The 12,912-nt window shown below is 40.2% G+C and overlaps 1 protein-coding gene across 5 annotated transcripts in view; it reads left to right on the forward strand.

Moving 5' to 3' along the window:
- The window catches only part of DOCK9 (dedicator of cytokinesis 9), a 236,034-nt gene that overhangs the window by 195,571 nt on the left and 27,551 nt on the right, over positions 1-12,912 (forward strand). For all 5 annotated transcript variants that reach the window (XM_044284631.1, XM_044284628.1, XM_044284630.1 and 2 more), the window contains exons 39-42: positions 7,324-7,439; positions 8,369-8,506; positions 9,054-9,236; positions 12,585-12,698. In XM_044284631.1, coding sequence (XP_044140566.1) covers positions 7,324-7,439; positions 8,369-8,506; positions 9,054-9,236; positions 12,585-12,698 — 551 coding nt within the window. The remainder of the gene's footprint in view (positions 1-7,323; positions 7,440-8,368; positions 8,507-9,053; positions 9,237-12,584; positions 12,699-12,912) is intronic.

The following is a 12,912-nucleotide window of genomic DNA, read 5'->3' on the forward strand; positions in this document are numbered from 1 at the left end:
CATGCTGAGCATTTACCGCAGAAACATGCTTTTTATAATTCACTTTATCTGGCCCACATCATTGCCCTTCATACTGGATATTCCCTCTACTTTGTGTAGTTACATGTACATAGGAAATAGGAGCTTTATCTGCAGTATCATGCAAAAAGTCCATGGGTACGCTTTTTGGGGTAAAAAGTAGACCCTGTTTTCTAATTTTAAGCCCCATTAAAGGGGTTGTCTCATCTCGCTGGTACTAAGGCCGGACGAGACACAGTCCCGACCACCAGCTGGCTGGAAAACAGCGTAGCACGCCAGTGCTGCTCGTTTCAATAGCTGGCGTTGTGGTTCATTGGAGCTATGGAAATAGCGTAGCACAGCAAGCTATGTTGTTTCCGAAGCGCCAGTGCACTTGGCTGTCTCCTGGCCAGCTGGTGGTCGAGACTGTGTCTTATCCCGTCTTAGTAGTGGCAGGATGAGACAACCCCTTTGTTTTCCTGAAATCCAGTTAAGACAAGCAGAGTTTGTTTTTAAGGTTTATTATTTGCCATGGACCCACTAGGCTCCAGGGTAGGCCACTACACCAGATCCCAATATCCCTTGTGTGGCTTGTACAGGGTAATGGAAGAATGGTGTACTTGCCCATTACACAAGATGCTGGAAGTGGTTTCTGCCAATGGCATAGCAAAGTTGTGCCTGTCTTATCCTGTTCATAAACCTCCACAGATGAAAGTCATACACCGTTAGGTCTGACTATGGAAGTTACAACACTTGGCACCTACTCCATCAGTATAGCTGATTCTATCGTTCTGAGGTTCAGCTGTAGAAACTCATCAGTGGAAAGGCTTTTAAGATTTGTGCATGGGGAGATGGACTGTGAACTCTCTAGATAGTGTGCATTGAGAATATTCAAATCTTGAAGGACCAAGTTGTCACCATTAAGCATGGCTTCAGCAAGCTTGCATTGGTTATCTTTCTGTATTTTCAAATGACCGTCGGTAAAATCGAGATTTACTATTCTGTCAGGTGTTTGTTTTGTAAGAGGTTGTTCAGGATTAGAAAAATATGGCTGCATTTATCCTAAAACGGCACCATACCTGTCCACAGGTTGTCTAGTTTTGCAGCTCAGCTCCATTGAAGCGAATGGGTAAAGGTGTCAACTGTCTGTAAATCAAGTACTTAAGTCAACCGTGATCAATAACATAAATTATGGTAAAAAATGGTAATATACAAATCTAACTGTAATATCTTTGTGCACATTACATCCATCCCATCAGTTCTTTATTTCTGTCACAGGACTTCAAGCTACTGCCATATTTAGCCAAGTAGTTGTTCTGGTGTGGTAGCAGTTTTTGGAGTTTGCTATATTTTTTTCTGAATAACTTGTGTAGGGTGTCATCAGTAGTTCATGTTTCAGCTCCAGAGGAATCCTGGAAGGCTCAAACATGGAGGCAAGGTTAAAGGGTCTTTCTGAGATTTTCATACCGTTAACCAATCCTCAGGATAGGTCATTAGTATCTGATCGGTGGGGGTCCGACACCCTGGACCTCAGCCGATCAACAGTTTGAGAAGCCTTCTCTCTGCTTACCAAGCACAGCGCCTAACATTGTATAGAGGCCATGCCTGGTATCATGCTCAGCCTGATTCACTTCAATGGGGCTCATTGCGATACCAAGCCCAGCTGCTATACAATGTATGGCACTGTGCTTGGTAAGGAGCGAGAAGTCCACGGCGCTGTGTGCGCCAGTCCCTTCTCAAACAGCTGATCGGCGAGGTCCTGGGTGTCAGACCCCCACCGATTTAGATACTGATGACCTAGCCTGAAGATATGTCATCAGTATCAAAATCTCGGAAAACACTTTTAAAGGGGTTGTCCAGAATAATGCAAACCTTGTTCCCATGTTTCTCTTACTTTGACTGTACAGATGGCCCTGTCGAAAGACACTGTGGACTTTGCTGTTTCTTGCCTAGAATAGTGGACCAGCTACGCATGTATCCCTATAATCATATTAAAGTCTCATACCCACACCACTCCAAAAACAGATGATAATATCAAATACAGCCAACTGCATAAAATTAGATTTTCTCCATAAATCCACCGACTAAAGTGAGTAAAATAGCATCGGGTTTTTACCTGTTGCTGTCAGATATGTCCTAGCCTGTGCAGTCTAGACATCTCCGTTGCTTTTTGCAGTGACATGGCATATCATTCACATTGCGCAGTGTGATCCTGTACAGTAAGCATGGGGGAGATGCATGGCACTTGTGGTCATATGCAGGACTGCCCACTATTCTTTTATGCATGCACCAAAACATATAAAGAAACCAAAAGCAGAATAAATAGAAGCAAAGCAATACTTGCGGTATATTGCCATATTTGGCATGTATATTCATATAAGTTTATATTTGAAGAACCTTAAAAAAAAAAAAAAAAAAAGCTTTTATTCTGGAATAACCCCTTTAACCATAGAGGTATGCCTATTTCATCTGCATTTCTCTTTTGTTGTTTAGTTGTTCCATTAGTCATTATGGTTCTGCATTTTATTCCCAAATCTGTATTTTAATTCTGCAAAAGTCATTTGAAAGCATGCATGCTCCCCCTCTCCATTCATCCTCGCCCTGCTTGCAGTATGTTGTTACTGTCTCCTTACTTTTCCACTGTATTGGTAAGCCTATTCTGTGTGTCCAAGCTCCTGTGACACTGGCAACATGTACAAGGCCTAAACTATATGGGAAAAAATCTGCTTGAATGTGTAAGGGTACTTTCACACCAGCGTTTTTCTTTTCCGGCGCTGAGTTCCGTCACAGGGGCTCTATACCGGAAAAGAACTGATCAGTTTTATCCCAATGCATTCTAAATGGAGAGTAATCCGTTCAGGATGCATCAGGATGTCTTCAGTTCAGTCGTTTTGACTGATCAGGCAAAAGATAAATCCGTATCATGCTACGGTTTTATCTCCGGTGAAAAAAAACCCCAGAAGACTTGCCTGAATGCTGGATCCGGCATTTTTTCCCATAGGAATGTATTAGTGCCGGGTCCGGCATTCAAAATACCGGAATGCCGGATCTGTCCTTCCAGCCTGCGCATGCGCAGACCGGTAAAAATTTGAAAAAAGATGCATGACAAGCGGAGAGACGGATCCGTCCTTGCAATGCGTTTGTGAGACGGATCCGGATCCGTCTCACAAATGCTTTCAGAGATCGGCGGATCCAGCGGGCAGTTCCGACGACGGAACTGCCCACCGGATCACACTGCCAGAAGTGTGAAAGTAGCCTAAGAAATGTGGTAATGTTCTAGAAGTGATGAAATGTCTTACGCCGTAAATAAGACGTGGGAAATGGTTAACAGTCAAAACACTCTTTAGGACCGTTCATTCTTATGAATATATGGAATCGAAAGGAAAAAATATTGTGTTGCTGCACTTTATCCTCAAGTACGTGCTGCGACTCCTTTTTTATTACTTCTTGGAACAGTGGTCATATCTAAAAGCTCATTTCCCCAAGAAATTCAAAATTGCTGATTTAACAAAGCTGTATAGTAAAGGTGCTATTCACACCACATTTATGGACTACATCTGAAGGAGGTTTTGGTTAATGAAAAAGTATGTCCTTACACACTATATGGAGAAACGTAATAGAACACATGCACATTACTGGAGTTTTATCATATCCTATTCTAAATCCATAGGCATTAATATGGAGTTGGTCCCCCTAGTTTCTGGAGTGTGTCTGTGGAAATTTTAACCCATTCATCCAGAAGAGCATTTATGAAGCCAGGCACTGTTGTTGAACGATAGGGCCCGACTCTGTCTTTATTCTAATTCATCCCAAAGGTGTTTGAGGTTTGAGGTCAGGTATCTTATCCCACCATACTGCACCCTAATCGACCTTGCTTTGTGCACTGAGGCACAGTCATTCTTCCCAAAAATGTCCCCACAATGTTGGAAGCATAAAATTATCCTAAATGTCTTAGTATGCTGAAGCATAAAGATTTTCCTTCGCTAGACCTAAATGGCATAGGCCAACTCCTGAAAAACAACCCCATGGCATTATGGCCCGTTCTTTCACAAATGTGTGTAAAGGCAGACTGCATGGCTAGGAGCTAGATTTTATAAGTCTGTGGCAAACCGACTGAATCAAACAACCAAATTCAGTGATTAATACTTTAGTCCACATAGTATAGGTTTTTATTGGCCAACTGTATGCTATAATAGTGTCCTTATGGCAAATGTTTGACAGGCAAACATCTCAATACTGGTTGTTACAAGGCTGTGGAGTCAGTAAACCAAAATTCTGACTCCAAGTATTCTTCATTTTTTTTACACACTCTGGTAGTACATTTCTACTGACTCCGGCTCCATCCAAACTGACTTCACAGCCCTAGTTTGTAGCATCTACCAATCTACTCCATAATATGACAGACATTTGCAACTGCATTGACAGAGGTTCATATTATTTTGCATAGAGTTGAAGAGTAACTAAACTTTTGTATAAACATTTTTTATTTTTATTTTTATGTTCTGAATAGCCCAAAAATAATTTATATTTTTTATATTTATCAATTATACTGTTTTCCTACTGAAATCGACTTCCAAAGTCCTGGCTGCTATTGTGCCTTAAAATCATTATTCTAGTACAGCGCTGACATGTCAGCCTCGTACTGGAGTATGGAATTCACTAGGGGCAGCTCAAGCTTGGCTAAATCCAGGCACAGCCATTGGTACCCTGTACCCAGAATTTAGCTGAGCGGAGTAGGCTCCTGCCTGGCCACGCTCTGCTCAGCTCAAGGCTCTCTGTAGCACATCCGTTCTTAGAGAGCCTTGAGCTGAGCACAGCGGGCCCAGTAAAGAGCCTACTCCGCTCAGCAAAATCCTGGCATAGCCATTGGTACCCTGTACAGATGTGCTATGCCAGGATTTAGCTGAGCGGAGTAGACTCCTGCCTGGGCGACCTCTGCTCAGCTCAAGGCTCTCTGTAGCACATCAGTTCTAAGAGAGCCTTGATCTGAGCACAGCGGGTGCCCAGGAAAGAGCCTACTCCGCTCAGCTAGATCCTGGCATAGCCATTGGTACCCTGTACAGATGTGCTATGCCAGGATATAGCTGAGCGGAGTAGGCTCCTGCCTGGGCGCCCTCTGCTCAGCTCAAGGCTCTCTGTAGCACATCAGTTCTAAGAGAGCCTTGAGCTGAGCACAGCGGGCGCCCAGGAAAGAGCCTACTCCGCTCAGCTAAATCCTGGCATAGCACATCTGTACAGCAGGCTGTGCCAGAATTTAGCCAAGCTTGGGGGAGCACAGGCAGGAGCAGCGATCTGTGCTCAGCCCTCAATGAAATCAATACACCACTACAGCGGTGACATGTAGGCACTGGACTAGAAGGCGCGATAGGCACCCGAAGTCCTGCATGCTATTTCAGAAGGAAAACATTATATAGAATTGATAAATAAAGTATATTATAAAAATAATCATTTGGGCTATTGAGACCATGTTTAAAAAAATAACTAAACTTTTGTAAAACTTTCTTTTAAGCATACATTTTTGGTATTTTTAGGAAGAAAATGGAAAAGTTTTGCCGTATAACTACATGTCCCAAAAGTGTTGTGAATAGAGCCTCAATATATTTATAATGGCTGTGTGTGCACTGCCTGTAGCCAACCAACCTTTATCTGTGTTTACCACTTTTGTCGTATGCCAGATGTATATGTGTACTTAAAAAACAAAACAAAAAAAAAACTGACACGATTGTTTCCTTTTTGTATGTTTGGTATAGTTGATGTCCTGTTCTTTTTTTTGTACGGTGAATTGTATTTTATAGTTCTTCAGATGGAGCAAAATGCGCTGTATATTTTATGCCAATAGATTTGGATATATCTGCTATTTACTTAGAAAGTAATATACCAAATACATTTTATGGGTCTGTAAAGAGTACTAGTCTACATAAGGTGTCCAGTACCAAACCAAACATACCGTATGCCAAAGGGACTTACCTTTGACATACATAACACATTCATATATACAGTATATGGACATATACATCTGATATTTGCCAAAAACAAGGTGTGAACAGAGCAGCCTCCAATGTAATATGCTAATGCTTTGGGTAAAAAAAATAACGAGTTGCTGCTTGACTTGCATGTACTGCTGTGGTTTCTCTGTGATGGCCTTGTAATATCCCATATATATATATGCTCTTCATTGCACCAATTGTCTCTTTACGGCATTGCTTCCTAATGAGACAGACTTGTTTGCTTTCTAGACTGTTAAAAAGATGATGGTGCCTTGGAGAAAATTGACTCTGAAATGCCCATAGTCTTTGTAAAAGTTATAGTTTTACATATCCATACCCTTTGGAAGAGCAAAATAAAGCAGCACTACTACTGCTCTTGTATGGTCAGTTGGTAGTTTTAATACATATAGATGGTTAAGACAGGAATATTTTCTATAAAACTGAGATAATCTTCATTGGAGGCTCCGTTAGGTATGCAGCACATTTTTTCTTCAGAGGAACCCAACAGAGCCCATTATAAGTCAGTGGGTCTGTTGGACATTGCCAGTGTTCTTCATGCGATGGGTCCAGCACAGCATTGTGGCATTTGTTATAAACACTGTGTGAACAGAACCTTATCTGCGGCTGTGACTTGAGTGTAAAGTTTTATGCCATGAGTGTATATTTTTCCTTCGAGCAGTTATATTAATCAAACGTGCAATTAAAGGCTAGGAAACCTTTGGATACATTTTTTAGCATTGCATTTTACTCATTTTGGGCTGAAAATAATTTTTCAATTGGTCTTTGTTAAAAATGTTCAAAAGTTTCTGTTCTACAGCCTTCCCTTTCAGAGAATCTGCAGACTACTGTTTTGTATGTCAGGCAACTACCATGTCAGGCAACTACCCTGACGGCTGTATGTCTAGCCCTTGTTTCTGAATTCCTGACAAGTCATAAACACTCATAGCTATAAGAATATGGCTTAAAAAACTGTTTAAGCTGTCAGGAATTGAGAGACAAGGGCTAGACATACAGCCGCCAGAGTAGTTGCCTGAAAGAGTGCCTCCAAAACAGAAAGCGAGATAGTCTGCAGATTCGCTGAAAAGGAAGGCTGTAGGACACAAACTTTTGAACATTTTTAATAAAGACCAATTAAACTGTTTTTAGCACAAAATGATTAAAATGCAACCATAATTATAGGTCACAGCCATTCGTGAATTCAGTTCATCTTTAATCCTTTGCTGCATTTTATATTTTCGCAGTTATGTTATTTAATGAGCTGATGTTCTGATATTTAGTTACATGTATGATGATTTATAACAAAAACCTTTACCGACTGCTCCTCTTTTTTTTTTTTTAGGCTACGGTCATTCAGATGCAGATATTCTTCACCAGTCGTTACTTGAAGCAAACATAGCTACGGAAGTATGCCTTACAATCCTGGACACACTGTCATTATTCACCATGGCATTTAAGGTTTGTGGGGCTTTTTGGGGTGAGATATGGGTTGGGGAGGGGTGTTACCCCAATATTGTATGATAGCAATCTATAAAACAGTTTTTAGAATACATGACAATAGATGCTTTCCTCTCTTACTGGAATAGCAGCTTCTCATAATAAGAATTGTTACAGTCATAGATTATTATAAAATAACAATCTTTCTTAGCTGTAATAAATATTACCTTTTTTTTTTTTACTTATTTGCTGTATTTCCACATGTAAAGTTAATGTGCAATAGGTGACCAGGTATAATTGCTTATTACATCAGGCATACATCAGCATCTTTTCATCTTACCAGTCTTGTTTGACCAATTCCGCCTGTGTTTTAGGCTACTTGGATATTCCAGGAATAGTTGAGCAAACCACATAATACTGTCGTTTTTAGGATCTTTTGGTATACTAGTATTTTTTCTGAACTTTTATTAAATGGGTCAACCAATGATAACTTTGTGGCACACCATCTCTGGTCCCGAATATTGGTATGTTTCTTAAAGGGTGTATTTAGTTTGTAAAACCTATTCTCAAATACCCCACTAAGTTAACACAGGGGGCCTCCCAGAGTGGCTACAAAGAGCATCTCTCTACTGAGGACCTATCCTGTCCTACATTACACAGACAACCCATTGCCTGTTTGATGCTTGATTCCCCCTGTGGTGGACACTACTAGATTGATGCAGGAATTATCAAGTGCTATTGCCTCATGAAGATGCAGTCAGGTAGTATTACTGCATAGGGTGCAGTTACGTCCTAACATATATTCTGTGTTTCCGTGTACCAATGTTATTTGCCCCTCTTGATGCCCACTTTTGATCTTTTGCAGTGCTATTCAGGTGGAATATATCTTACTGCTTTTCTTGTTATTGTGGCACTACAAAAAACGTCTTATGGTATTTTTGTTTCTCCAGAACCAACTTATTGCTGACCATGGTCACAATCCCTTGATGAAGAAGGTGTTTGATGTGTATCTGTGCTTTCTTCAGAAAAATCAGTCTGAGACTACGCTTAAAAATGTCTTCACTGCATTGCGGTCTTTAATTTATAAGGTCAGTGTGGTGGGCCTGATGTAAAAGTTTATAGCTTTTTATTTTATGTTGGCTTCATTTTGCAGTCCTTATCTGTGTAGAATTTGTACCCATACTATGTTCATCAATTCACTATCATTGAGGCCTGCTAGGTGCTGGATTATCAGAGAGCCACATAAACGTGTGTATAAAATGCTATTTTATGGGCATAAAACCTTCCAGAAGGAAACCTAATATAAAATGTTAACACAAAATACACTATGGATTTAAAAAAAAAAAATAGGAATTTCCACATTTGTCTTCCACTTTTGATCATGTGAAATTCCACATTATATTCTAGTTCAGGTCTGGATGATCAGAATTTATGGATTATACATTCCAGGTTGAGTAAATGTCTCTGCAATAATATAAAATATATTTATGACGTGATCCATTACATTATAAATACAGCGTTTCACCACGTAAGCTGCAGTGTCCGGATCATAACCCATACCATTCTGTCTAATGTTTCAACCTGTAATTATGGACAGATCTTTCACTGTAATATGCTTGTTTCTTTACCTCTCAGTTTCCATCAACATTTTATGAAGGAAGAGCTGATATGTGCGCTGCCTTGTGTTACGAAATTCTTAAATGCTGCAATTCCAAGCTAAGCTCCATCCGAACGGACTCCTCTCAGCTCCTGTACTTCTTAATGAGGAATAACTTTGACTACACTGGAAAGAAGTCTTTTGTCAGAACTCATCTACAGGTGATTGCCGTGTGACTTGTATGTGGTTTCTCGTGGCTTAAAATATGGAGAATAAATTCCCATTAGTGAAGTCCCTGACAGGCCTGGCACTTGTAGATTATGTGGACGTCATTCACATTTTACTTTGCAGGCTAACTTCTAAAATTGGTACTTTTCATTCATTTAAACCTTACATTGCTGTTGTTCAAAAAAATCCACGTGAACCCGTTTAAGAAATGAGCTCTAGGTTGGATATAGCATTGTTACTGACATATAACTACTCAAGAAAAAGTAGACCAAATTACATAGGTTACATTGAAGTCTTGCCCTTCGGGATGATGAACTTGACAATTTCATGGACAGTATTACATTCAGGTGATCTAGTATTAAATGAACAACATAAGAGCTAATGTAAGGTAGAGTAACCACCCCCACACTCCCAATCCACAAAAGAGCCCAACCTCCTCAATTCCTCCTTGCCCGCTCTCTAGTTAGATCTTCTATTAGTTAGACCTACTAATCTACCTAACCGCCTGCTCCAGACGTTCTAATGTCCCTCTCAAGCTGTCCTGGAAGTACCATGTGGTTGTGCTGAAAGGTTTCAGGGATATCTATCTGCATAATTCTTCTCATATTATTCCGTACCATCTCCCAGTAAATGGGAAGAAAGGGATGCAAATGAGCTCTTAACAAGCTCTGCCTATAATGCCACCAGATGTAAGGCAGCTATCCTACAAGTCAATGTTCAGCTTTTTAAATAAGCCTTTTTAAGCCAATGTTAAGAAGATCATTGACTTATAGGATAGCTGCCTTACATCTGGTGGCATTAGAGGCAGAGCTTGTCAAGAGCTCATTTGCATCCCTTTCTTCCTAGAATTCCAGAGGAGCATGAATAGCCTATAAGTCTCCTCATGCCGATTAAGGCGCTCTTACCCCAAGGAGAGATGGTAACCCCCAAACCCAGTAAATGAAGTTTGTGGACAGGTCCAGATACCATGCAAAAGATCCGTATTCAGCGTATGGCACTCCAACAACTTGATAACCAGCCTTTCAGTCTTTAACAATAAACGTGTTTGATTCATAGAAACCATATATTGCCTTGTGTATTAATTTAAACTGGGTTTCCCTCGAAATCTCATTTGGTTCTACTCTTCTAACTCTCATCCAGCCCTGCAGTATCTTAGTATGCAAACCTGGCTTATTAAAATCTTTCTCCTAGGACTTAAACAGTTTATAGGGAGGGTATCCATGGAGAAGTCCTTCTCATTTTAGCTGAAATGTCTGATTAAGACTGATGCATCGATTCCGAAGTTAACAATAGATCATGTTAGTTGGAAGGGAACTCCTTCATGAAATCTCTGAGTCTTGGCCGTAAGAAGCTCATGACCTGGTGATAAGCCGGGAAACCTCTGGGAAAGTGAAATATTTTACAGGATCTTGACTGTTGTGTTGGATTTCCCCTCTTCTCATCAGATATTATGTATTGGTATTAATGTATCTTAGTTACAGTCATGTGAAAAAATTAGGACACCCTTTGAAAGCATGTGGTTTTTTGTAACATTTTTAATAAAAGGTTATTTCATCTCCGTTTCAACAATACAGAGAGATTAAAGTAATCCAACTAAACAAAGAAAACTGAAGAAAAGTCTTTTCAAGATCTTCTGTAAATGTCATTCTACAAAAATGCCTATTCTAACTGAGGAAAAAGATAGGACACCCTCACATGTATTCCCTCTTAAATTGGCTCAGATCTCACACAGGTATATCACACCAGGTGCACATAATTAGTAGATCGTTACTCTGCATGTTGAATGAGGCTTGCCCTATTTAAACCTCAGACATTTAGTTTGGTGTGCTCCTGACTGTTGAAGTGAGAGTGAGCACCATGGTGAGAGCAAAAGAGCTGTCAGAGGACTTCAGAAAAAAGATTGTAGCAGCCTATGAGTCTGGGAAGGGATTTAAAAAGATCTCAAAAGATTTTGAAATCAGCCATTCCACTGTCCGGAAGATAGTCTACAAGTGGAGGGCTTTCAAAACAACTGCCAACATGCCCAGGACTGGTCGCCCCAGCAAGTTCACCCCAAGAGCAGACCGCAAGATGCTAAAAGAGGTCTCCAAAAACCCTAAAGTGTCATCTCGAGAACTACAGCAGGCTCTGGCTACTGTTGATGTAGAAGTACATGCCTCTACAATCAGAAAGAGACTGTACAAGTTTAACTTGCATGGGAGGTGTGCAAGGAGGAAACCTTTGCTTTCCAAGAGAAACATCGAGGCCAGACTGACATTTGCCAGAGATAAAGTTGACAAAGACCAGGACTTCTGGAATAATGTTCTTTGGACAGATGAGTCCAAAATTGAATTATTTGGACACAACAGCAGAGGACATGTTTGGCGTAAACCAAACACAGCATTCCAAGAAAAGAACCTCATACCAACTGTGAAGCATGGAGGTGGAAGTGTCATGGTTTGGGGCTGCTTTGCTGCAGCAGGACCTGGTCAGCTCACCATCATAGAATCCACGATGAATTCTACTGTGTATCAGAAGGTGCTTGAAGAACATGTGAGACCATCAGTTAGAAAATTAAAGCTGAAGCGGAACTGGACCATGCAACATGACAATGACCCAAAACATACTAGTAAATCAACCAAAGATTGGCTGAAAAAGAAGAAATGGAGAGTCCTGGAATGGCCAAGTCAAAGTCCAGATTTGAATCCCATTGAGATGCTGTGGGGTGACTTGAAAAGGGCTGTACGTGCAAGAAACCCCTCAAACATCTCACAGCTGAAAAAGTTCTGCATTGAGGAGTGGGGTAAAATTTCCTCAGACCGATGTCGAAGACTGGTAGATGGCTACAAGAACCGTCTCACTGCAGTTATTTCAGCCAAAGGAGGTAACACTCGCTATTAGGGGCAAGGGTGTCCTATCTTTTTCCTCAGTTAGAATAGGCATTTTTGTAGAATGACATTTACAGAAGATCTTGAAAAGACTTTTCTTCAGTTTTCTTTGTTTAGTTGGATTACTTTAATCTCTCTGTATTGTTGAAACGGAGATGAAATAACCTTTTATTAAAAATGTTACAAAAAACCACATGCTTTCAAAGGGTGTCCTAATTTTTTCACATGACTGTATGTATTGTTTATTTTTGCTTTTTTTTTAACTTTTATTAACAAAAAGGAAAAAAAAAGCATTGATATCTCAAATTCCATTTTACATATCGGAATACAAACAGAAGTATAGGATCTATGCTTATGTCTTCTTTAACCATTACACTGTTGCTAATACATTATCCCGATGTTAGAAATTGCAGTATATGTTACCTTCGTTTCTGCATTTTAACCTTATTTATGTTTCATGTCTGCACTTTACAGGTGATCATATCAGTGAGCCAGTTAATAGCAGATGTGGTTGGGATAGGAGGCACACGATTCCAACAGTCCCTCTCAATAATCAACAACTGTGCAAACAGTGACCGTCTTATTAAGGTTAGTAAATAATGGAGGGAAAAAAAAACATGTGGATGAATTATTTATTTTTTATTAAAAAGCCACTGCAATTAGGGTTACCACCAACAGAGGGAGCTCACTATCTTTATTCCAGTATAGACCAAGTCCTGCTGCTTTGATCTTCACCAGATTACTATATATAGTTCTTCAACTTGTATATCCGTGCATATAATAGAAATGTGCTTTTAATTGT

Source organism: Bufo gargarizans, chromosome 3 (genome assembly GCF_014858855.1).
Source record: "Bufo gargarizans isolate SCDJY-AF-19 chromosome 3, ASM1485885v1, whole genome shotgun sequence".
Classification (NCBI taxonomy): domain Eukaryota; kingdom Metazoa; phylum Chordata; class Amphibia; order Anura; family Bufonidae; genus Bufo; species Bufo gargarizans.